General features: G+C 43.0%; 3 protein-coding genes across 4 annotated transcripts; 2 read left to right on the top strand and 1 right to left on the bottom strand.

Moving 5' to 3' along the window:
• The first annotated feature begins 71 nt into the window (after window positions 1-71).
• Window positions 72-3,476, top strand: cog8 (component of oligomeric golgi complex 8). Its single transcript, XM_069662668.1, has 5 exons — window positions 72-564; window positions 868-1,075; window positions 1,300-2,124; window positions 2,284-2,452; window positions 2,537-3,476. The coding sequence occupies exons 1-5, from the start codon at window positions 236-238 to the stop codon at window positions 2,857-2,859; spliced, it is 1,854 nt and encodes a 617-aa protein (XP_069518769.1). The 5' UTR covers window positions 72-235; the 3' UTR covers window positions 2,860-3,476.
• A 1,133-nt stretch (window positions 3,477-4,609) lies between these two features.
• nob1 (NIN1 (RPN12) binding protein 1 homolog) lies at window positions 4,610-9,561 on the bottom strand. Of its 2 annotated transcripts, none has more exons than XM_069662680.1 (10): window positions 9,487-9,561; window positions 8,672-8,804; window positions 8,368-8,501; window positions 8,142-8,213; window positions 7,883-8,029; window positions 6,734-6,898; window positions 6,395-6,643; window positions 6,180-6,277; window positions 5,820-5,964; window positions 4,610-5,081 (listed from the first exon to the last, which is right to left on the bottom strand). In XM_069662680.1, exons 1-10 carry the CDS (start codon window positions 9,553-9,555, stop codon window positions 4,812-4,814), a joined length of 1,482 nt encoding a protein of 493 aa, XP_069518781.1. In that variant the 5' UTR covers window positions 9,556-9,561; the 3' UTR covers window positions 4,610-4,811. The 2 variants fall into 2 exon arrangements, with proteins under 2 accessions (XP_069518781.1, XP_069518790.1); XM_069662689.1 differs by having other exon boundaries at window positions 7,883-8,026.
• Window positions 9,562-10,044: 483 nt separating this feature from the next.
• Window positions 10,045-25,290, top strand: wdr59 (WD repeat domain 59). The gene is made up of 26 exons (XM_069657908.1): window positions 10,045-10,104; window positions 11,644-11,693; window positions 11,868-12,003; window positions 12,108-12,193; window positions 12,514-12,594; window positions 12,804-12,841; window positions 13,687-13,775; window positions 13,864-13,980; window positions 14,275-14,352; window positions 14,767-14,923; window positions 15,074-15,153; window positions 15,244-15,370; window positions 16,283-16,392; window positions 16,592-16,756; window positions 16,879-16,974; window positions 17,493-17,597; window positions 17,756-17,877; window positions 18,713-18,866; window positions 21,487-21,620; window positions 22,112-22,193; window positions 22,653-22,765; window positions 22,966-23,116; window positions 23,395-23,476; window positions 23,586-23,706; window positions 23,797-23,939; window positions 24,038-25,290. Exons 1-26 carry the CDS (start codon window positions 10,051-10,053, stop codon window positions 24,271-24,273), a joined length of 2,907 nt encoding a protein of 968 aa, XP_069514009.1. The 5' UTR covers window positions 10,045-10,050; the 3' UTR covers window positions 24,274-25,290.
• The last annotated feature ends 126 nt before the right edge of the window (window positions 25,291-25,416 follow it).

Here is a 25,416-nt window from a genome sequence, read left to right as displayed (position 1 = left end):
ATCCAAAGTCAATTATTGTAATCTGCCAAAAACGAGAGAAGAAGAAGAACCAGGAAACAGTTGTCAACACTGGCCGTCCGGCTTGTATGCTTATCCAGAACAGAACTAACTTTTCTAACACAGTTTATGCATTGACCTTCTTATTTTGAATTGGTTTATACGAGTAGGAGCCACTGACAAACCACCAGCAGCAGCGATACAGCATCAGTTTAAATTGGAATAGGAGCTGTCCAACATGGCGGCGGTAGACGTGGAGGATGAGAGTATTTTGGCGTCAATCTTTAAAGACAGCTTCCCGGACAGCTGGAGGGACAACCCGGACTTCACGACCTACCTGTCCGAGCTGAGTTCCTTCGGGGTGGAGAAGCTGAGTCGGGAGCCGGAGCGGCTGGCGGAGGAGCGGGCTCAGATCCTGCAGCAGACCCGGGAGCTGGCTTTCGCCAACTATCAGACCTTCATCCGCACCGCCGACTGCACCGAGCACATCTACCGAGACTTCGGCCGAGTGGAGAGCAGCGTGTCTCGGCTGCTTGACAAGCTGCCAAGCTTCGGGGAGCGATGCAGGTCTGTTCCGCGGAGTGAGAAAGGGTCATGAGTCATGAATAGAGGGCAACATCATCTATCTCATCTATTTCTTTAGATATAAATTTAAATTAAAATAATATGCATATTGGCAGGTCAATGACATGTACGAACTTTAACGCTCTTAAAAAGACATACAGTAATATTTTATATAATGTTCTTTTATATCTACCAAGACAGAAAATGGAATGGGTCGAGACAGTGGGGGCTTCAAGCTAAATACATGTTACTTGGGGTCATTCAGTGTTGTTCACGCATACTATTTGTCTGCTTGTTTGTGTTCAGAGGGTTCATGAAGGAGGCGGAGGACATCGGGGCCAGTCGTCGAATGAACAGCCTCACGTTGAACCGTCACACTGAAATCCTGGAGATCCTGGAGATCCCTCAGCTCATGGACACCTGCGTCCGCAACGGATACTACGAGGAGGCTCTGGAGCTGGCAGCATATGTGAAGAGGCTGGAGAAGAAGCACTCGTCACTGCCGGTCATTCAGGTGAGTTTAGTCAACCTAAAGGTGTGTTGTGTTTAAGATGCAAAATAAGACTTTTGAAGCTCTCACCTTCAGTGTGTTTCAACTATTCTAGACAGGGTTCAGTTATTCTTAAATGGTACATGTTTACTTTTTAAATGTTGACTATTCAGGAAAACAAAATACAACTGTTCTCAATACTGATGTTAATCTTACAACTAATCCTTACTGACATCTGGTGTTTTCAGGGTATCGTGCGCGAGGTGCGTCAGTCGACTCAGCTGATGCTCAACCAGCTTTTGCAGCAGCTGCGCAGCAACTCGCAGCTTCCTGTCTGCCTGCGTGTCATTGGTTACCTGCGCAGGATGGACGTGTTCACGGAGGCCGAGCTTCGGGTGAAGTTCCTGCAGGCTCGGGGCACCTGGCTGAACTCTATCCTCACTGCCATACCTGAAGACGACCCCTACTTCCACATCACCAAAACCATTGAGGCCTGCAGAGTCCACCTGTTCGACATCATCACTCAGTACAGAGCCATCTTCTCCGACGAGGACCCTCTGCTGCCTCCTGCAGGTGGGCACGTGGCAGTGAATGAGGCGGCTATCTTCCATGGCTGGGTGGTGCAGAAGGTGGCTGAGTTCTTGGAGACTCTAGACAGGGACCTGCAGCGGGGGGTGGGGGGCCGCCTGGACTCACTGCTGGGCCAGTGCATGTATTTCGGCCTGTCCTTCAGCAGGGTGGGGGCGGACTTCCGTGGGCAGCTGGCGCCCATGTTCCAGCGGGTGGCAGCGGAAACTTTCCGCAGCGCCGTGCAGGAGGCAGTGGAGAAGTTCCAGGAGGACATGAACTTGTACACGCTCATCTCTCTGCCCTCTGTGCTGGGAGGGACCATCCCCCCCGTGGCCCCCAGTATCCAGCCTGGCACCCTGCAGCCCCCCATGTCCCTGCTGGACTTTCAGCCGCTGGCCTGCTTCCTAAACAACATCCTCACCGCCTTCAACGACCTGCGGCTCTGCTGCCCCATGGGACTGGCGCAGGATGTCACCAAATGTCTAGAAGATGCACTAAAGCTGGTAAGCAGCTGTTCACATGAAATAAACTGAAAGTCTGTTTGGGGCTGACTCGATAAATTGTGGATTTGGAAGATGACCATTCATAAGTCTGCATGTGAGGTCTGTCTGGACATCTGGATTCAGTCCGTCTTCAGTCCTGTTTGTCTTGTTTCCTGTCAGGTGACCCGTCAGATTCTGGTGTTTCACCGGGCGGAGGAGTCGGCCTTCAGTAGCAGAGAGAAGGAGCTGTTTGTTCAGTTCTGCTGTGCGTACGCTGAAGATCTGCTGCCGTTCCTCAACCGCTGTCTGCAGGTCCTGTTTCCTCCGGCTCAGGTGGCTCTCATTCTGGGTGAGGACTTCTTCCTTCTTCTACATTTGTATTTTTCTTTAAAAATGTAATTTATATAACAAATCATTGTTTGTGTTTCTGCAGGTGTTCCTGTGACTCAGCTGCACAAGTACGGCAGTCTGGGCAGCATCGACCTCCCTGTGGTCCTGGAGCCTCTTGACTTTGTGCTTCCTCAGAGAGAAACGTTCCCAGATCCAGCTCCACCGATACCTGATGTCGATATCAGCGCAGAATTGGGCAGCCTGTCGTTTAACACACAACTAACAGAAACAGTCACAGATCCTGACCTCACAGTGGAGGCAGAAACTCCCGACCCAGCACCAACCCGGCTCGACCTCGGAGACTTTGAGTCTGAATTGACGGAGCCGAAGTCTGAGGAACAAGAAGAAGAGTTTTCTTTGGAGTGATGAAATCATGAGCTGGAGATGATTTCTTGTTTGCTGTCGCCTCACAGCTGGAAGGTTTCTGGTTCGAATGTGTGGGTTCTCTTCTGGTGCTCTGGCTTCCTCCTACACTACAAAGACAGGCAGGTGTGAGTGTGACAGTGAATGTTTCTCTGTCTCTATGTGTCAGCCCCGTGATTGACTGGTGATTCGTCAAAGGTGTAACCCCACCTCCCATCCAATGACAGCTGGGATAGGCTCCAGCCCCCCGCCGACCCTGAACTCGTTGAGCAGTATAGATAATTGATGGATGGATGATTTAATGACTTATTTCTCCAGTGTGAGGAATATCTTTGGGTGTTTGGTCTGAAGGTGTTTGAAGAATTATTTTGGACTCTGGGAACTGGATCTTCTTTGTGTTTGTAATAAATAATATCCAAGCTCACACTTCTGTCTTTAGCTGGCCCAACTCTTATTTCAAGGTTCAGGATGACAAAATAAATAACATGGATCAAATCTCAGCAGCCCTGAATTATAAACGTGTCTGTGTTGATGTGGAAACACTGACCATATTTAAAACTTTTTCTGAATAGTGTTGAGAATAAGGAGGAACTGTTTAGATCCTTTCCTGCAGTAAAGCACAAAGTAAAAATACACTGTGGGGACTTTACTAAAAGTCCTGCTTTTAAAAATGTAAATTCAGTTAAATATTTAAGAATAATTTGTTTAAGTATTTAAAGTAGAGAAATGTCACAAACAAACTAACCATCTGTATTTACAACCCACTTTTTGCTACCTTCTTAAATTCTTCACTTGTTGGCCAAATTGCTGATGTCCTATGCTCAATTTTGCACCTGAATGCATCCTGAGTGGCAGAGGACTGAATCTCTGGAGTGACAGGAGAGCCATACAAAAGAATACATCTGTAAAAAACATATATAAAAAGATGAATTAATATAAATCGGAAATTATTCAATTTCTTTGATATAAAATAAGCATTTCTGCTCTAAACTATTTATTTTTATTTATCATACATTTTCCTTATTTTATCCTGATTGCTTTTGCTATTCCTTAAAGGGCCAAGCTGTCAATCAAGCAGCTTTGGGCGGGTCATCCAGTGAGTATTATTCTTTAAGGCCCTGTGTCCACACAGCACCTTTTTCTGGCAGCAGGGAGCTGGGGAGTTCTGAGATGAAGCGCTTGTCGGTGAAAGAAAAAACACTGCGTCGTTTGTTTCCATGACAACAATAAGTTTAACTTACTACAGAGTTGACAACAAGTTTACAACACACAGGGCGATAAAAGCACAACACTTAACAGCAACATTTAGTGTCCGTTTGATCTGCGTCCACAAATGGGCTTTTCGGTCTCTATTGTGATCCTGTTTGTCATATCGTACAGCTCCGGGTATTTATTGCTCTTTATTATTCACAGATTTATTGTGGCACTACATATTTATCAAGTGGCTACTGCTTCTCTAACTTCTGCTTTTGACAGGTTTTCTTACTCTAATAATTTCAAGCTAGGAGTTGTAATCCCAGTGTTGCATGCAGGGACACAGTAGTTCATGTCACAGGCCTCACACAATCCTTTTAACTTGATAAACCTTATTATGGGGGACTTCGGGTGCCTGAAGTCTGTCTTATGTTGAATTCAGAGATGATCTAAGAATCATAAATGTGTCTATGCATTCAAATGATACATTTTAATAAAGTGATTCAACCATTAAAGACTTAATCTGAAGATACATGTCAGTGATTGATTTTGCAGCAGATGAAGTTTAAAATTTATTTGGGTTTAGAACAGATACATTACAATGAGGAGTCAGATCTAACATGAAAGTTGAGGGAAAAGCTGGTTTTGTTTCTAAAGGACTAAAACACTCAAACATGATAAACGTCCTGCACGGTCCTTTAATTTAATGTTAAATAAGTCCAATGATGTTGTGCTTCACGTGTCCACATGTCTCCAGCTCTTCACTTCTTTTTGACAAACTTCTTGTGGGTGGCGTTGGGGTTGGCTCGCCTCCTGCCCCCCCCACACTGGCTGTCTCTGATGTGTAGGTTGGCCGCTCGGCTGTAGATGTCGTTATCGCAGAAAGGTGAAGATCCGGCCATGTAGTCCGGGTTGAAGACGTCTGTCTTCTGACGCGCTTTGCGGGAGAGTCTCTGCTGGGGGAAGCGCTGGTCCTCCACCAGCTGGGGGTTGTTTCCGTGTTTTCCTCCCTGAGGCAGAGGCAGCGAGTGCTGAAACACAAAACATACAGGGGTCAGTAAAGCTACAACGTCTCTTACTCACGAATGCAGTTATGTAATGTTTAGCCCAACATTAAAAATTAGCTTTAGTCAAATCTCAGAACCACAGAGATCATCTGACGACCAGATATCCTCTGCTGACAACAGTGAACATGTTGGGCATTCTGGTTTGGCCAGCGTTTAGCGATAAGAACTTCCAGCCAAGACTTCCTTCTCCGTGCGCTGCATTGTTTACAGTCCAGTTAGCAGCTCGAGAAGCGACCGTGTGTTCAGATCAAAGTGAAGGTAAATTCTCCCTCCAGATACGTCTGCAAAATAAACGCCGTCATCTCTTGGTTCTAAATCTAAACGCTGAATGGCTTTCGTGACACAGTGTCATGGGAATTTGTCTCAAGTTGATGTCTGTTTATAGAGCTTAATAAGAAGCTAAATCATCATCAGATGACACTGAAGGGAGCCGGGATGCCATTACGGCACGTTGTTCTTGCATACTCCGCAGCCTGCCGATACGTGATTGGTCAATACGACTCGGACTACAAGCCTACTACAAATAGAAACCAGAACACTTCCCGTACTAGAAATCCACGCCTCTGCCTACAGATTCTATATTTCAATATAGAATCTAACATAGAGATAAGTATCGGTCAGATAAATAATAACTTAGCAGCCATGATTGAAGCTGTTGGGGTTAAACTTCAGGTACAGATTGGACTGATTAATGCGTCTCACCCTCAGCCCTTTGGGGTTCAGCACTTTGGGGTTTTTGGAGAAATGCATCTGCTTGTTGCCGTCCTCGTTGACCGTCACCGCCAGCTTCTTCAGAGTTTTGTTTCCACAGTGAGGACAGAACACTTTGTTCATGTTGCTCGTCGTCCTGAAATAAAAGATGAACAGTGTTTACAAAGCGGGGATTCATCATCACTCTAACTCACAAACTAGTTGTTATGTACAGATGAAATGTTAATATTTACAGCCACTGATTTCCAGGTGTAACCGTTGTTACCTTCCTGATAAAGCTACTAGTCTGAAACTAATCAGAAGTTAAGGTTTACTGAATGAGGCTGCTGTGACTGATGAGAAACGACTCACTTGAAGCAGGCGTGACACCTCAGGATGTAGTTCCTGGCCTGTTTGATCAGCATCCCGTTGACAGAGAGAACGTGAAGTCCGATCTGAATGAGAACGTTCTGCAAGACAACAGATTAAAGATGAAACAACAGATGAATAAATCGATCAGTTTATCGACAGAAATCACAGCGAGCGTTTCCAGGTGACATCACAGACAGGTATGAGGCCTTTGTTACCTGCATGGCGAAGTCGGTGGTCAGACATCCAACTTTGACATCAGCAGGAGCCGTCCAATCACCTGAGTCCAGCTTCACCTGGTTGATGTTACTGGGAGTGATCCAACCACCTCCGTCATCCTCCTCATCCTCTTCCTCCTCCTCTTCGTCTTCAGGCTCGTTCTCTTTGTCCTCGTCGTCTGATTGGTCCTCTTGCTCTTCTTTCGACACTTCCAAACCGCTCTCTGATGTGGAGACGCCGTCCACTTTCTGCAAACAAAGCAACACAAAAGCAAAGAAACATCACCACCGTGAACAACAGAAACACAGCCAGTCCCTCTCGCCGTTTCTTAAACTCACCAGTAAATCCAGCAGGCTGTCGTCGAGGGTCGGCAGCGGCTCTCTCCAGAAGTGGAAACTGTTGAACTGATCGCTGTCAGAGGACGCCTGTGTCTCTGTCTGTGTGTCCTTCTGTGTCTGTGTCTCTTTCTGTTTGTTCTTTGAATTCAAAACATCCACCGGATCCTGAAAGATACGAGACAAACTGCAGGTTTACCAGGACATCAAATGTGTTCACATGAACTTTAGTAACCTGGTATGTGTGAAACTTGATGTTTCTGGTTCCAGATGTGTTGTTGAGACTGCGTGCAGCAACACATCTGCAACCAACCCTGATTTCTATGATCATTTTACTGTCCGACAAGTTTCCTAAAGCTCAAACTTAGTATCCAGAAACCAAAAAATATTGAATTTAAAGTCGTATCCTTACAACTGAAAAGCTTAGTTAGTTTTGTGGTTTTAATCAATGATCAAAAAAGTCCCTATTTATTTTGCTTGATTCAGCTGTTGATAAATTGGCGGCAGGACATCAGCACACTTACAAGAACTGAGTTTCATCCTAAAGAAATTATTTCCCCTTTTTAAAATAAACATTCATTTCTCTGAAGCTTTTGGACGACTTACAATTTCAGAGCAAGAACGTTGTTGACGGGTCTTACAGGCTGGAATTTAAGGTTGTGAATTTAAAGTTAAGCCGTGGACTTTGGAATCGTGTTAATCAAACTACTTCTACATTTACACACATTCTCCAGCACAGGAAGAAACTTCAAACTCTGTTTCCATTTGTGGAAACAAGCACTTAAGTCCACATCGGAAAAAAAGGCCTCTGACGTGTTCTCCTGATGGAATCCAAATGCGGAGCCTCCATGTGCTCGTTAATTAGATTAGATGCTTTATTGTCCTTTCCAGGAAACTTGTTGCCACAGTCTGTACAGTGCCTCTTACACACATAGACTATATAGAAACCACGTACAAAAGGAACATAACATAACAAACGACATAACAACACTTTCCCTCCCTTCAGTTACCAGGTGGTGTTGTTTAAAGATGCTACGGTGGAGGGTACAAAATTCCTGCCATAGCGTGTCCTTTAACAGGCCAGAGTCTTGTGTCTGCGACCTGATGGAAGCAGTGTAAATAACTTCTTGTTTTGTCCACGTGAACACTCACCAGTAAGTCCAGCAGGTCGCTGTCGACGGACGGCAGCGGCGCTCTCCAGAAGTTAAAGCTGTCAAACTTGTCACTGTCAGCAGCGTCTGACGTCTCCGTCCTTTTCTCTGTTTGTGTCTTCAGGACGTTCAAACTGTCAACAGGCTTCTGAAGGAGATCAAAAATAAAACACATCGTTTAAGTTTTATTCACAGCTAGACACGTTCTTCATTTCACTGATTATTACACGAGGACGATGAACTAACAAGCCTCTGTTTACCTTGGATGGGAAGTGAAATCCTGCAACATTAACCGGAGTCTCTGGGTGGCGCTGTGTGCTCTGAATGTTCACCTGAAATAGAACAAGTTAACATGTTGTGATGAAAATACACACAATCAATAAGCTGAATAAGGTTCACAAACAGTCTGTATAAGCATGTGCAGCTAATTCTCCAGTTTGTGCCATTAAACAGAAGAAGAGGACAAAATGATATTCTTCTAGGTACCTTGACCTCGGGCTCTTTTTTCAGGTGTTGGGAGCCGACGAGCTCCAGCTCCAGCTGGTAGGTCAGAGCCAGGACTTTGATGTCGGTGGCTGACAGACTCGGGTAGTCTCCAGTCTTCTTGGAGAACTCGGTCACTGAGACGAGAGACACAAAACTACTTAGACTATTTCCGAACAGGAATCCAACACGTTATGTGGCATCAATCAAAAATCTAAAGGATTTTAAGGATACATATTTATTTATATTTGTTGCATACTATCAAACCCCTCCCCCACTGATGCTCTCAAGGTTTAGTGTAACTTACCCAGTCTGATGTGTTCAGGGTGTGGTTCTTTAAAGTTCAGCTGGTACGGCAAGAAGGCCAGACTCCTCCTGGTGGGTTTGTCTCTGATTTCTTCCACCACATCTTTCAGGGTGTAGATATTCTTACCAATATCCTGCAACACAAACGAACATAACAAAGTTTAAGAAAACTATTGTCAGGATCAGGGATGGAGCTTCACGCGTGTCTCTGAGTTGGCAGAAAAAAAAGTGTCATCACTTAATCAGAAAAATGCTGTATATTTTATACTTGACATGTGGACTCATGGAGAAATATTCTCTTATTTGGTGTATAAACAATTCACCAATGCTGTAAATAATTTAGCCTCAAAGAGTAACACTTTCAGAAAAGATATATATATATAATTAATTCCTTGAATGCATAAATATATATGCATTCAAGGAATATATTGTTATAAATATATTTTTATATGTTATATAAAAATATTATATAAATATATATATATATATAATATTTTTTAGCTGATGGCGTTTTAAAGCGCAAAACAGCTCACGGTTGATGAAGAGAAAAAATTACTAACAAAAATGCAAATAAGGAAGTGCATATAAGAAAAGGATCTATGTCTCTTAATAACACAAATATTTTATTTTGTGTTACGCTTGTGTATCTTTAGGTACAGGCTAGCTGCCTGTGTGCGAAGCTGTGGGCCTCCCGACAGTTAGCTTCAGTCTCTCTATAGAATAATTAACAAACATCTCTGAGGGCTACAAACTAAATGTATGTTATTTATTGTTACTTAGAGCGTATTAAGGCTTAAAATATCAATACATTCTCACCTGGAGAGGTGCTTTCTTTAAAAATGCTCCTGCGTCTGCAACAACATGCTCCACCAGGGTAGGTGCCATCTTGGATCTGTGTCTAGCATGTGGAGCGACCAATCAGAAGACGCGAAACAGTCTCGTGAAAGAACACAATGATGCTTCGGTCAGGTCAGAAATGTGAAAACTACCCTTTAAAAACATTTAAAGATGATTGGATTAAGTAATTATAGCAATCTTTAATTTTAATGTTGAAAATATTTGATATTTCTGTTGTATTCATTCACATAGTTTGTGCTTCATTCATATTACGTTACATTAAATTAGTTTATTCACGCCTTTCTATGTCATATTTTTGTTTATTTCATGTGTTTAATTCACATATACTTAAAAAATTAAAGTTAAATACATTTTAAGGTCTTCATGAGAACGACATTTTAGATATCGACATTGGGGAATTTCGGGTATTTTCAGGAATAATCTCATTGAGCTTCTTTTCCGATTTTGTTTGAGATCATGAACGTACCGTCATGTCACATTACAGTCACGTGACGTTTTGTTGACGGTAGAAGACGGAGGAAGATGGCGGCCCGCTGGAGCAGTGAGAATGTGGTGGTTGAGTTTCGCGATGCTCAGGTATTTCTCTCCGAAACTCGGGTGTGAACAAAGTCAGTGACAGCTCAGGTGGACACGTGAACAGGTGGAGGAGAGCTTAAATAAAAAATAAAAAAAATCAGTCAACAGCGTCAGGAAAATAAACACACAGTCCAAGTCCACACCTCAAACTTAATTTTACACTCTTTACATGGTGCAAATAGCCGAGATAATCAAGTTTAATGCAGCCTTAAAGGGTTTGTAAGTCCACAGTATCTACCCCCGAAATTCCGAGTTAAATTACTACTCAATTAATCGATTAAGCCAGCAACATAAAAATAAGTGATACAACAAAACAATACAAATTTCTCGTTAAAAATCATTCTATTCTTCATCTATCCGTCTTTTCCATGTTGTGTTTTTCATCGTAGAGTCCACATGTTTGGGTTTTGTCAGGCAAACAAGACTGTAAAATCGATTTATATATTTAATTAGACAAAAAAAACTTGAGAAACCTGAAAGCAGAGAATTAAACAGCCTAAATGACATAAACGAGTTTATTCAAAGTTGCAGATGAACGATTTCGTGAATAAGTTATTAAGTCACATATTATTATTATTATTATTATTATTATTTTTTTTTTTTTTTTCAAATTTAGAAACAAATGAAAAATCTCGTTAGATTACGTATCATCATGCATCAATCATCGGTAACCTTATAAATATTAACTGTAAACTTTCAAATACATTTTGAAATATAAATACTTTTTAATTATGCTGTTTAACAAACCGAAGTGTAAATTTTGGCATTATTTATATAAATGAAACATAGAATCAGAATCTGGGTTTATAGCCAAGTAGGTTTACACATACAAGGAATTTGTTTTGGTGTTTTGGTGCAGAACAATTATAGCAGAACTAGAATAAAGTAAGTAAAACATAAAAATAATAATAATAATTAAAAGGCTTAAATAGAACAAGATAGAAAAAATAGACAATAACAATGCAAAAAAATATATAAAAAACAATACATATAATGCAAAATATAAATTAGGCAGAATATACCCTTTGGCACATAATGTTCACTGAAGCAAATAGATGTATTTTTAGTCACATAAATAAATGTAAAAGAAAACTAACATCAAATTCTAAATAAAAGCATCTCGAACATCTTATTTAGTTGTTGAGTTTAAAAGAATTTAACATTATTCCTGAGTTACTTGGTGCATCTCGTTTCTCCTCGGCCAGATTCAGTTTTTAAAATAACAAAAAGATATAAACTGATTAATCTAAAGGAATTAATTTTAACATAGTAAACACCAAAACACCACCGATGTGGATCGCTTTCATTAAGTAACCCCATTGAAAAGATCCGTATTTAGATGTTAAAAACAAATATCCAACACTAAATCATAGTCAGATTTCTTAAGCTGTCAGTCATCCGTATTAATATCAAAATTCCAGGATTGGTCGGTCCCTATACTTTAAGGATCAAGGATCAAGGATGTCTTTATTATTAGGCAATTAAGACATCTGTGACTTTCAGATTAACCATCACCATCTTCTTCTTCTGTGTTTTCAGGCCACCGCCATGTCAGTGGACTGCCTGGGCTCACATGCCGTTCTGTCTGGGTGAGTTCACTACACCTGTTTTTTTACTGTGGGGAAATAAACAGAGATTTAAATATCTCAGTTTAAAGTGGAAGTAGTGCAGGTCAGCAAAAAACATTCAGACCTATACAGACAATAAAGACCCACTGAACTCAATCAGGAGAAACGTTCATCACTTGTTTTACATGTTTCCAGGAGACGCTTCCTCTACCTGGTGAACCTGGAGGCTCCGTCTGAACCTCCGAGGAAGATTGGCCGTCAGAGTAAATGGGACGTGGGGACGGTCCAGTGGAATCCGCACAGGGCAGAGTCTCACGTCTTCGCTGCCTCGGTGAGTTCTGCTTATTAATAACGGACAAAATATATTTATGGAAATCTGGTCCTGAAATAAAAACAAAAAACAACCGCATCACTGAGAGTTTGTGTCGTCTGCAGAGTAACCAGCGTGTGGATCTGTACTCGTGGAGAGAAGGCTGTGGAGAAGTCCACACCTCCCTGCAGGCTCACACCCGGGTCATCAGGTAATAACAGACGAGTCTATGTGGTGCATTCAAGGACCCTTTGTGTGACGTGTTCATGGTTTCTTTGTGTGATGTGTTCATGGATTCTCTGCAAATTTTCTCTGTGATGTGTTCATGGACTCTGTGGTGCGTTCATGTCCTCTCTGTGATGTGTTCATGTCCCTTCTGTGATGTGTTCATGTCTGCTCTGTGATGTGTTCATGTCCGCTCTGTGATGTGTTCATGTCTCTTCTGTGATGTGTTCATGTCCCTTCTGTGATGTGTTCATGTCTGCTCTGTGATGTGTTCATGTCCTCTCTGTGATGTGTTCATGTCCTCAGTGATCTGAACTGGTCCTGGTTTGAACCCGAGTTACTGGTAACCAGCTCAGTGGACACCTACATCTACATCTGGGACACCAGGTGAGAGGAAACATCAGTGGCTCATTCTGTCAGCTCAGCGTTAAAATAGAAGTTAAGACAAAACATCTCACTTTAAGGTCCATGTAGTCGATGTTCTTGAGCTTTTTACAGTCATGTTGTTATTTGGGCTAATTTACAAAATCAGAACAATGTTTTTCTTCACTTTTACATCCAAACTCTTCTCATGGTTTCTGTGTTTGACTCCACAGAGACACACGGAAACCCACTGTGGCGCTGTCTGCTGTCGGTGAGCATTGATGTGTCTAGTTTTTATTCCTGTTAATCAGTTTTGAGGGTACTTTTTTTTTTCTTCTGGTTTCAGTTAATTCCTATAAAAATCGACTTGAAACTGAGAAACAATCCTTCACAGGCAGCTTTACAGTTTAATCAAAGTAACAATATTATTTTGTGCTGATCCTTTTAGCCAAGGGACAATATTTTAAAATATTTTTGCAGATTAGATTTAAATATCAAAATTCAGAGTTTATTTGAACACATCATCAAAGAGAATCATAAAGAAGTGCAACATATCAGTGTATGTCTGCTTTGAGTTTCTGTCAAACAGGGCTCGTTAGTTTGAGGCTTTTCAGCAGCCGAACTGACGTTGGAGTGTCCTTGAATGCACCATTAGGAAGTAACAGTTCCTGCTCTCAGCAACAGTGGTGATGGATAAGCTTTGATGAAGATTTTGTGGACATGAACTGAAGTTCACAGCTGTCTGGGAGGAGCGAAATTAATCTAAAAACTGATGTTTGAGGAAATAATATGGCAAAAATCAAATGGACATGTTGATGTACCAGTATGTGTTGGTTTATGTTTTAGATACATGCATTTTTATTGAGACCCTTTATTTTAAACCACCCAGTTAAATGCCTGGAAATGATTTCTTTTACCATCTTCCTGTCAATTCTTTTTCACCTTTGAGATCCCCAGCAGCAGTGTTTTCTTTTTTTCTCACCTTTTCGCAAAACTGACTTGGAAAAATAATGATAACAAATATACCACAAACATGACGATTGTAGTGAAAGAGTATAAATCAGGAGGGTTTTCACACCTGTGTCCATCCTGTCACTCCGTCTGTCTTGTTTCCAGCTGGAGCGTCTCAGGTGAAGTGGAACAGAAAGAATCAGTACCTGCTGGCGTCCAGTCATGATGGGGACGTCCGGATCTGGGATAAAAGAGTAAGCAGAAGACAGATGTGTTACCTGAGCTTCTCAGTGAGCTGTAAGTGTGTGTGTTGTAAGTGTCTGCCTGGTTCTCTCTGAGCAGAAGCCGAACACGGCGGTGGAGTACGTGGCGGCTCACCTGTCAAAGATCCACGGCCTCGACTGGCATCCAGACAACGAGTTCATCTTCGCGACCTCGAGCCAGGACAACTCAGTGAGGGTGAGAAATACAAAGACAACGCTGACACTGTTTTTAATGTCCGGTAATCAAGGTTTAAATGAGTGAAAAAAAACATGGAGTGAAGAGAAGACGTTCAGCAAAAAGGAAAAGGTTGTGTTCATAGTACGTCGTAGATTTAAGAAAAAAAACAATTTCTTTGACACAGTTTAAAGAGGAATCCGGCTATTATTAAACCTCGGCTATCATTGCTCCAGTAAGATGCCATAAACAACGTTTACGTCGATGTAAAATTACTTGTGTATTTTCCCCCTTTCTGTGTGTGTGTGTGTTTAGTTCTGGGATTACCGGCAACCCAGGAAGTATCTGAACATCCTGTCCTGCCAGGTTCCAGTGTGGAAGGCCAGGTACACGGTGAGTATCAAAGGTCAGATCGGGGGGGTTTGGGGTAGGTGTCAGACAAAGGGATTAACTGCACGCTGCCTTTGTTTACATTTTCCAGGGCAGACATTTAAAGTGAGTGATACATGTGACTGTTAAAAAAAGCAGGATGAGATTTTTTGTTAAAAATCACCACTAAAGCATGAACACGACAAAATCAGCAAAGAGATCAGAGGTGCAGCTTTGTCAACAGGGGGCGCCAAAATCTACACAAGCCGAAAGGTCCTCACAGGAAGTTTAAACTGAATGTTCAATGAACAAATGATACACAGATTCCTTTCTAATGCTTTACTTTTAAATATGCATGAAAATACCTGATAAATAATATTTAAAAAGTGTTTCCTGTCTGTATGTGTGTGTGTGTGTGTGTTTGTGTGTGTGTGTCAGCCGTTCTCCAACGGTCTGGTCACAGTCATGGTTCCTCAGCTGAGGAGAGAGAACAGTCTGTTACTGTGGAGCGCGCTCGACCTCAACAACCCCGTCCACGCCTTCGTCGGACACGACGACGTGGTGCTCGAGTTCCAGTGGAGGCCGCAGAAAGAAGGTGACCAATCAGAGGCTGAGATTTAAACACATCCCGCGAAACCTTTGATTCATTCCAGCAGATTTAGGCTAGGCTAAACATGGATCCGCAACAGTCCATGTGGTTGCCATGTTGTTTACAGTGTTTACATGTTGTTTGTGGATTTCATAGGCTCAAAGGATTACCAGCTGGTCACCTGGTCCAGAGACCAGACTCTGAGGATCTGGCGGGTGGATCCTCAGCTGCAGAAGGTCGGTGTGCAGCCTCAGAGAGATGACTGTTGTTCTCCTGCCTCTGATTCACCCTCATGTCTGTGTGTTGTTGTTGTTGTTGTTGTGTAGCTGTGTGTCAGTGACGTGGAGGACCTGATGGAGGGGATGTCTCTCAACGTGGAGTCGGAGAAGTCTCTGTCGAATCAGGAGCCTGAGAGTCAGCACGGCTTTGGCCCCGCCGCTGACAACCTGCAGGGTGAGAAAAGTGTTAAGATGACATTAAGTTACACATTTGTGTGACCAAAGCTCTGAAGGTTGTTTCACTCCTGTTGAGGACGTTATTTTAATACAAGCTTGTATCAAAGTAAGAATGTCTTGTGACTGACATCAACATTAGCCATACGGTTCAGAAACAGGAGCCACCAGGATCACTCTTACCAACGACTCCAGATAGGCAGTAAAATTAAATTTTATATGACAGTTATTTTTTGCAAAGAAGGTCATTTTTCTGCAACATCTTGCACTATAAAATTTACATAACGCAGAATATAGGGAACACAGAACACAGATAACTTTATTACATAACATGCAGGCTCCTCCTTCGCCTCCTGGGCGCCTCCCTGTCGAGGAGACCCCGGGGCAGACCCAGAGCTCATTGGAGGGATTATACTGTATATCCCGTCTGGCCTGGGAACGCCTCGGGATCCCCCAGGAGGAGCTGGAAAATGTTTCTAGGGAGAGGGACGTCTGGGCTAACTTGCTTAGCCTGCTGCGACCGCGACCTGACCCCAGATAAGCGGAGGAATACGGATGGACATGCAGGACTTTTATCGCTCACACATGAGAGTAAAATCATTAATATTAGCGAGAAGTGGAAGTCAAGCTTCCAGATGTGACTGTGTTTGCTGAGATAGAAGCCCAGGAGCTTTAAAGTGTTATAAGGTTTCATCTCCCCATCATTAAAAATACTGCAGAGTGAACAAAAACAAACTTTTCCACACAATATACTAAAATCTCTACAGCTGATCATCCAAAGAACATTAAAGCATTTTAGGTCTGACCATCCAACAGATTCTGCCAGCGTGATGAATAAAATCAAACATAGTAAGTCATGTTTCTCCTCCTGCACTGAGTCTCACCTGTCCCCCCTCCACCTTTTGCCTCTCAGATCCGGACTCTGGAGGTCGTCAGGACTCGGCGGTGGGTTCAGGTCTCCCTCAGACTCTGCAGCAGGAGTTCTCTCTGGTCAACCTGCAGATCAGAAACGTCAACGTGGAGGTAAAAATGTATCCTAACTTTGAACTTTGCAGCTTGATGTTCTTAAAAACTAGGATTTAAGATTTAAGACAGATTATAATATATATATAATATAATATAAAACTGTATTCAACTCAACTAATGTAATTTGAGTCCATATCTGTATCTCTGTGGGTCGAAATCAGGAAGTGACATCAAACTAAGAGAGTTGTCTTTGCAGATGGACGCAGTGAACCGCAGCTGCGTGGTGTCGGCTCACTTCGGCAGCCATCAGGTTCACCTGGTCGTCAAGTTTCCCGCTCAGTATCCAAACAACGCCGCGCCCACCTTCCAGTTCGTCTCCCCGACAACCATCTCCTCCGTCATGAAGATCAAAATACAGAAGGTACTTTTTACTTCTCATTTTAACATTTAAATGTTCCAGTTTTTCATTTTGAAAATAAATAAAGAATAATGTTGAGAGTTAATGTTGCTCATAGTTCTCTTTGTTTTTCTCTCTGTGTTCAGATTCTGACCGACACGTCTCTGCAGAAGGTGAAGAGGAACCAGAACTGTCTGGAGCCGTGTGTCCGACAGCTGGTGTCCTGTCTGGAGTCGGACATGGTGGGTTATTCGCTCCTCTGCCTCCTTCTCTTCCTCCCTCAGCTGCTCCCTCTTCTTTCCTTCTCACCAAGCGAAAGAGACGATACAACCTCTCTCTGACACATGTCAGAGGCTAAATGTTGCAGATTGATTGGTTGAAATTGTTTGGTGCTAGCTTATGTAAGCACGTGTGAAATTTAGTTTTACTGGAAGAAAAAATTATCGAATTTTGATATAAGATGACGAGGAAATGGATTTTCTGTATTTCTTTTGGCCTATTGTCAAATAGATGCACAATATTACCGGGGATGTGATCGAAAAGGATTAAAATGACATTTTTCATTTCACCTCGACTTTAAAACAAAAAAGTGACGTAACTTTTTTTTTGAGAAAAACTAGCATTGACGAAGGCTGTTGTGTGACCTGTGTCAGGGCAAAGAAGTTGCATTTGAACACACTAAAAAGAGAACAGCCAACGACGAGCATGTAGGTTTTGCACCTGCGAGGAAACTGTCCTCATCATGTCTCTGCTCTCTCAGACGCAGGAGGACGGTCCGGCCCCTGGCCCCTTCGTCCTGTCTAACCCCGTCACCCCGGCCCTGCAGGCGTTCCCCCGAGTCACCAACACGTACGGCTCCTATCAGGTAACAAACATGTTGACTCTCCTACAGCAGGAACATCCACCCCGAGTCCCACACACAGACATACACCAACAGGACATCACAACATGAGGAGGAGTTGGTGGAAGTTGTAGCTCCGTCGTTCTGTCTGTTTAGGAAATAATCTTTTTTTTTTTTTTCAGGACGCCAACATCCCGTTCCCTCGGACCTCAGGCGCTCGATTCTGTGGCACCGGCTGTCTTGTTTACTTTACACGACCAATCACAATGCACCGCTCAGTCCCTCCAACTGAGCCCACTCCCAGGTAAAAACACGCTCAGGTGTTTATAAAGAGAGTCCCAGAAATCATTAACAATAGTGTTGTTCTGTATAATACGACCTGTTATATCTTTCTCTTTTCCATTTCCAGCCTGACACCCTGCTATAAACTTATAGAGATAAAATGAATCTTAAAAAAATAACTTGTTTATGAACATACCACTGATATGCCTTTAATTTGAAAACTACAGGAAGTAATAACTTCTGGAAATACACAGAACACCCTTGTTTTGTATGTAAGTTTATGCTCGATAAGTTTGTACAAGTTGTGTTCGAGCGTTTGAACCCTGAAAAGATTTTATAGTTGTTCAGACACTGGAGGATGTGGTGAAAACAGAGAGAGGGGGGATAATAAAATTATCAGACAGCTCTCCCCTGAAGTTATTAACAGTGTTGACCTCAGCTGTAGTTCTATGAGAAATAACAGCTGAGAGAGACAAGTTGAAACCTCCACACAGCTGGCCAATCACAGCTTGAGGTTTCCTGTGATGTCAGAGTGTCAGATTCAGAAAGTTACAGAAGAAGAGGTTAGAGATGGCGCTGACATGGAGCGGAAAAACTGTTTCAACGGAGTGAAATCATGTGATAGTCCAGAAAAAACGTCACACAGAAAAAACTAATAGACAAATAATTGCAACAATAGTCAGTAATATTTAATAAACCAATTGCTTTGGTTTCCATCAGCCAGTTCAGATTTGTGCTGGGAAAGGCTAAACCCTGGACCTGTTTGTGTGTGTGTGTGTGTGTGTGTGTGTGTGTGTGTGTGTGTGTGTGTGTGTGTGTGTGTGTGTGTGTGTGTGTGTGTGTGTGTGTGTGTTTAGGTCCCTGTCAGCACTGTCAGCCTATCACAGCGGAGTGTTGACGCCGATGAAGATGCGTTCAGAGTCTCAGAGCACTCTGCGGTTGTACAGCGGGAGCCCGACTCGCTCAGACAAAGACACCGTCTCCATCTCCTCCTTCTACTACAAAGAACGGGTGAGAGACGCACACACACACACACGCACATTCATAAAAACCGACTCACACACACACGTTTTGAGCTGTTGGTTTTGTTGACGTCTGTCCAAAATAACAGGCACAAACAGGTTTTTGTCAGTTTGAGTGTTCGCCTCATTAACCATCTCTCTGCATTTAATGAGACGTCTCCATGAAGGTTAATTAAAGAAAAAACTGTTTGACTGATTGATAAGCTCAAGATGAACAGTAAATTATTTTTCATTCCATAGCAAGTTCACCGGACACGAAAGCAGCTCTTCCTCTTAATCCGTTATCTGTCACTCTCCACCTGGTCTTGGTGTCCGTCTGTATTTCTGACATGAATTATCTTCCATACAGAAAGAGTAAAATAAACACACTAGTCATTACATCACCCTCACTGTGTCCTAAGTGAAGCTCCATCGCCTTCACGTCCACATTCCCAGCAAAAACATGAGCCTGTGGGTAGTTCAGGGGGACTGGGAATGTGGAGTGCTGCGAGCTCTTTCTGTTTAGACAATTCAGCAGCCAATGAGGTCGCAGCAGGGACACACCTGGCGACCTCGCTTGTGTCTTGTTGTGACTCTTTGTCAAACGTTGTCAGCATCCCGTCTCTCACTGGCTGTCTCCCTGATGGGCTTCTGTTTGGTTTTGTTTTTCCCGTATTTTTCTTACCTTGTTTTTCTCCGGCCAATCACCTGCCCCCATGCTGCTGTGGGCCCCGCCTCCTTCCTATTCTCCTCCAATCAGAAGCCAATCTCTGCCTCCCGCCGCTGGTCTGTCCAAACCCTCCATGATTGGCCGGTATTGAGCTCTGTCCTTCCATCAAACCATCCATCCCTCCTTTTTTTCTTCTCTCCGTCCATTGTTCCTGCTCACCTCCGACTTTCTCCCTGTGCATTTTTACATCGTTCTTTTGCATGTCACTGATTGGCTAACATCCTGAGAGCTGTGGCACTTACAAGGTGGAATAACATTGAGTGTCCTGAAAATGAATTTTGATGCAGGTGTGTCAAAAACAGCTTATTATTTACGCCTCCTTCCAGTGTTTATGCTAAGCTATGCTAACCAAGATCAAAGTGTTGTGGTGAGCCGATCATTTCCAACCATCTCCAGCAGGTCACTGAAGGCGTCAGCTCTGCAGCGTTTAGCAGGGCTCACTAGAATGATAAGTTACTGCTAGTTTATCTTCCTTTATCCTGTGTGGTTAAAAACTAGCAGCAGTGACAACGTCAGCAAAATTCAGATTCAGAACTAATAACCGCACTGTCTAACTCCTGTCTGCGCTTCAACTGAGTGTGAAGCTTTTAATGCTCACTAACTTTTAACAACAGGTTTGTTTCTACGTCTGTGCCTTTAAAATAAATAATTTTATACCATTTTTGAGGCTTTTCAGGCTTCACATGAGTTTGTTAATGAACTGAAAACTAACAGTGTGTTCACACTGCGAGACACAGTGCTGACAAGTCGACCCTCTAAAGGTTCACTGCTGTTCAACCCTCCAGTAGTTTGATGTAACCTGTCATTGATTTAGTGGTCAGGTGTAAACCTCCAGGCGGCAGCCGATCATATCTCCTTGGTCCAGTTGTTCAAAAGTCACATGATCAGAATGCAGCTATCGGTATCGCTATGTGTTGTTCAAAAGCAATCGACTTAGATCATGTGATCCAGTTTGGGTTTTTATCCAGATAAGACCTTCAGTGTTCTCTTGAGTAGGATTGGGATAACTTGGATCCAAAAAAATCAGGAGTATCCTGATCTGAGCGGAGGGCCGGATTCAGGCTCGATTTCAGGAACAAAATGTTGTTTATATTTTGCACTTGTTTGCTGTGTTGCTTCAGTGATACGGTAGATACAGTACACATCAGGGTTGTAACAAAATAATCTAGCAAATAGCGTCAATATTAAACAAAAATATTCAATTTAAAGCAACTGTGAGGAACTTAAATTGTGTGTGGACTTTGGCGCCCCTTGTGGACAAAGTATGTAGTGTGTAGTCCCATTCAAAGCACTGGTAATCCAGCTTTGGTAATCTTTGGTTGACTGCATCTGGATCAGGTTGATCCAATCCTCTTTTATTTTGAAAAGCCAGGACCAAAGTAAGATGCATGATCTGATCCTGGACAGCAAAAAATAATTCTGATCTACATTAATTATTTTGGGCAGCTGGGCCCTGTCTTGATTTCATTCATCTTTGGGCCACATACATACATACATACATTATATATAAACAACTGTATTACCTGTATAAAATCTCCTCAAAGTTACACATTTCTCATAATATTCCTCCTCTAAGGACAGTCACAACTGTTGTTTGATTTTGTGTGAATGATGACACATGATGGAAAGATACATGTGGTCCCTGTGGGGTCGTAGACTGTATGTAAGGAGTGGATGGAGCCTCCTGGTTTCGGCTTGTGTAACAGGCTGCAACAGAATGTGCCTGATCAAAGTATTTACCATAAAAGAACAACCAGTCAGTGTCTCGCAGTGTGAACAGTCTTAAACAGTAATTTGTCATCCAGACCACTTTTAATCAAGTGGTGCTTTATGTCTCCTCTGGGCCTGCCGTCTCCCTCCTCCTTCTGTCTGTCTGTCTGTCTGTTCATCTGTCTGTCAGAAATCCCGCCGGTTTAAGACGAAGCGAGAGGGGACGGATTACGGCAATCGTCCCATCAAACTGGCCGGGAAGGTCATCATCCAGGAGATCTCGTGTCTGCTGCCCGTCCACAAGGCTCTGGGAGAGAGCTACATGTGAGAACAGTAGAGAAATTGTAACTTACACACTGAAATGAAAAGTTCAGATCACCAAACTAACATTCTTCATCTTTTTTTAACATGCTGTATCTAGTGATGCGTACTTTTTATTTGCAGTAACTCCACAAAAAATGGAGATAAAATGGGGATTCGATTTTATCTGCTTAGGCCCTGTAAACAAGGACGCCATCAATGTGAAAAATGCCCAAAGCTTAGTGTCAACAAACTCACTTTGATCTTTGTTCTAAAGAAATAGTCCCTGTTGAAAGTGTTGTTTTCTTATTTGGGGTGATATGTCCCTTTAATACAAACTCTGTTCCTCCCATTAAAATTAAAATAAAAAAAATCTTTCCATATTTAAGTTACACCATCATCTCACTGAAAGCTTACACTTCACACAGCTTAATGGAATCTATATATTGTCGTCCTTTGTGTTTGTACAGAATTAAATGCGTGTGTTGTGATTGCGTGTTTTCTGTCCTGCTCAGTCTGAACATGAACGACATTCAGGAAACGTGTCAGAAGAACGCAGCGGCTGCGCTCACAGTCGGACGCAGAGACGTGGCAAAGGTAAGGATTGCTCTTTTCCCTCTTCTCACGTTAAGGGAGGTCTCCTGATGGCGGCGCTATGTCAACTGTCTCGAGTTCATCTCTCATCACGCTTCATCCACTGCATCACCTGTTTTTATCAAACACTCTCAAACTTATCAAATCTTCTACAATCTAGTCGCAATCTTTAGATCTGAAAACTATAAATGCAAACATTTGGTTTTGTCAAATGTTAAAATACTTGAGCAAACAGGCGACAGTGGAATGATAAGTGAGTTCTGCTAAATGTAATATATATATGTCCTGACATTTACTATGTGTCTCTTGAGGTGTACTCAAAGTGCACTGCATTGCACTGAACACAAATTAAGTGCTTGGGCTGAAATCTGTTCTCTGTTGTGTGTTTGTTTACCAGTGTGACCATTACTCAGTGTTTTTGTTCGTGTGTGTGTGTGTGTGTGTGTGTGTGTGTGTGTGCAGGTGTGGGCCCTGGCATCTGCAGCAACCAATCAGGACCTCAGTCCAGACTCCGACCCGGACACAGAGACCCCCTGGGCCAGACACCCGTTTGGACGCCAACTACTCGAGACTCTGTGAGTGTTTTTCAGTCATCCAGTCACAGTTTTATCAGAGCTGAAGCTTCATGTCACAGGGTGTAGAGAAAGAGCAGAGAGAGAAACAACCTGAGGTTCCACGTGCGACGGAAACTACTGAATAAAATGAAAGTTCGATGATTTTAGGGTTTTCAGAGCTGAACTAAACGCTGCGTGTGTTTGTGTGTCAAACCGACCAGCTTGGATCACTACAGTCAGATGAGCGACGTTCAGACTCTGGCCATGCTGTGCAGCGTGTTCAGAGCTCAGGCTGCACCTGCAGACAGTTACTCTCTGTACGGACATCATCCATCACGCTCCTCCATGTTCCCCCCACACCACTCGCGATACGTAAGTCCTCCATTAGCTTCATTTATTTAATGTATCTATGGACTGTTGGTCGGACAGAAGAAGAAGGAACGTTTATTAAACTGAGATTCCTGAAAATAATAAAAGTTCAAGTTTTTATGCTCTCCTGAGACAAATAACATTTAAATTAAAACTGCACCTTCACACTTTGAGCTGGATCTCTCAGCCTGAAGTATAAAAAAAGTTTTGTTACTATAAATAAAAACATGTTCCAGCTGCAGGAAGTGATGTCATAATAAAGTAATGCTATAATGTCTCAGCCCAGCTACACGTCCAGCTCCGTCACCTCAGGCTCGTGCTCCAGCACCTCTGACTCCATCACGACCACCACCTGGAACACAGGTGAGACTCCACAGCACCACCCACAGGCCAGCTGCTGTACTACATCACTGTTTAATGTGTTTTAAATTCAACAGGATGTTTAGATCTGATGTTTTGTTGTTGTTTAAAGGTAAAGACTCTGAGCACGCCAACCCCTGGGGGGAGTCCTCCCCTGACGACTATCGCTATGGACCCCAGGGTTACACGGATCCACGGGAACGAGAGCGGGAGCAGCACGACATGAACAAGAGGTGACGTAGATGAGACGAATCTTCAGCTTTAAGGAGGCTAGTGGAAATGCTAGTGAGACATGTTTTTTTAACACATCTTTCCCCCTGCAGGCTGCTGGACCCGGCCAACATGCTGCAGTTTGATGACTTCAAGAAGTGTTACGGGGAAATCTTGTACCGCTGGGGTCTGAGGGACAAAAGATCCGACGTGCTCAAGTTCGCCTCCTGCCCTCCTGAACCTCACAAAGGCATCGGTACGTTCATCTCCAGAAATTCACTCCTGTTTAATGTTTAATGTTAAACCACTAACCACTGCTGATGCTCACCCTGCTCTCCCTGTCGTCTCTCTCAGAGTTCGGTGTGTACTGCTGTCACTGTCGCAGTCAGGCTCGTGGCACTCAGTGTGCCGTCTGCAAGCGCCTCACCTTCCAGTGTGCCATCTGTCACGTGGCCGTACGCGGCTCCTCCAACTTCTGCCTGAGCTGTGGGCACGGGGGACACACGAGTCACATGATGGACTGGTTCCGCCGGCAGGACGAGTGTCCGGCCGGCTGCGGCTGCCACTGTCTGCTGCAGAGCACCTTCTGATGCAACAGGGACGCTTGGTGAAGAAAACCAACAAACCTCTGGAGAGAGAGAGGAGTCTGATCGGTCAGATCTGAGCCTCTGACGATTCAACTGATGTGAGAGGATTAGCTTAAGCATAAGGATAAACATGTCGACACCCAAAACAAACTACAGCTTACATTGAAGGATATTCCTGACTTCTCCTTTGAACTGAATTTCCACCTGGACACTAAAAATACCAAAGCCTGATTGTCATGAAATTCATGCTGCCTCGAGGACGAAGTTGTTTTTCAGCACTGAAATGTCAAAGCTACAATCTTCAGCCTGTGTCTCACAGGGAGGAGCGGGATTGTCCGCCACACAGCAATCCAGGAGCTGGTAGTTAACCTGTCGTCATGGTGACATGTTGCCAAATCTCTGACGTTTTCAACAGGCTGAAAGACAGAACTAAGTTAAGCCGCTTATCTCAGTGTTAAACAACTAACAATCATTTTACTGATAAATGATCTAGCATTGATTTCTGTTCAATCATTGAGTCTCAAAATTACCAAAGTTAAGTGACTTTAAAAGCTCTTCACAAAAATAATTTCCAGAAGCACTTGAAGGCTCGTGTCACAAAGATGTGGGAGGACATGAGAAATGTCTGCAGTTGGTTCAGAGTCCAGCTTCTGTGGTTAGTTCACTGTCTGTAAAAATGGCGGGAAACTTGAGCATCTGTGGCCGTCAGTGATATAAGTCAGACGTCAGCGGTTAGTTTAGTGTCTGTGATGACGTGGGGACAGTCAAGCATGTGCTGAAGGTTCACTGCTCACAAAGTCGAGAAGCTACAGCAGCTCAGTGTCAGGCAGTTACCTGTCTGTGTACTCGCTGTAGTAACAGGACCTGTCTCTTCATACTCACAGCGGCCTTACACGTCTCACTGCTGGATTCAAATGTGATCACATGACTGTTTTTAAATGTGAAGCTGAGAGAAAAACTGCAGCAAATGAAGAATGTGTGAATCGTTAACAAATGTACTGCCTAAAATAATCATAATAAATGTTTGGATTTTAAGTGTAATTGACTCAATATTATTATTATTATTATTATTATTATTATTAAATGATGTAATCAGAAGTAATCAAGTATTTGAGAAAAGCTAAATTATCAGCCGGTTGTAGCTGA

This window comes from Semicossyphus pulcher, unplaced genomic scaffold (assembly GCF_022749685.1).
Source record: "Semicossyphus pulcher isolate SPU_LCO1_2020_fin unplaced genomic scaffold, fSemPul1.0.p SCAF_1, whole genome shotgun sequence".
NCBI classification, from domain to species: domain Eukaryota; kingdom Metazoa; phylum Chordata; class Actinopteri; order Labriformes; family Labridae; genus Semicossyphus; species Semicossyphus pulcher.
This window is presented reverse-complemented; position numbering and strand designations above follow the sequence as displayed.

Excerpts from the sequence above, each read along its gene's own strand:
- wdr59 (XM_069657908.1), top strand. The coding sequence starts at position 10,051 with ATGGCGGCCCGCTGGAGCAGTGAGAATGTGGTGGTTGAGTTTCGCGAT. Across the intron at positions 12,004-12,107 it reads CTCACGTCTTCGCTGCCTCG|AGTAACCAGCGTGTGGATCT; the intron begins GTGAGTTCTGCT and ends TGTCGTCTGCAG. Across the intron at positions 18,867-21,486 it reads CCTTCTACTACAAAGAACGG|AAATCCCGCCGGTTTAAGAC; the intron begins GTGAGAGACGCA and ends TCTGTCTGTCAG.
- nob1 (XM_069662680.1), bottom strand. The coding sequence starts at position 9,555 with ATGGCACCTACCCTGGTGGAGCATGTTGTTGCAGACGCAGGAGCATTT. Across the intron at positions 6,899-7,882 it reads GCGACCTGCTGGACTTACTG|GATCCGGTGGATGTTTTGAA; the intron begins GTGAGTGTTCAC and ends CGTATCTTTCAG. Across the intron at positions 5,965-6,179 it reads AGGTGTCACGCCTGCTTCAA|GACGACGAGCAACATGAACA; the intron begins GTGAGTCGTTTC and ends CTTTTATTTCAG.
- cog8 (XM_069662668.1), top strand. The coding sequence starts at position 236 with ATGGCGGCGGTAGACGTGGAGGATGAGAGTATTTTGGCGTCAATCTTT. Across the intron at positions 1,076-1,299 it reads CGTCACTGCCGGTCATTCAG|GGTATCGTGCGCGAGGTGCG; the intron begins GTGAGTTTAGTC and ends TGGTGTTTTCAG. Across the intron at positions 2,125-2,283 it reads TAGAAGATGCACTAAAGCTG|GTGACCCGTCAGATTCTGGT; the intron begins GTAAGCAGCTGT and ends GTTTCCTGTCAG.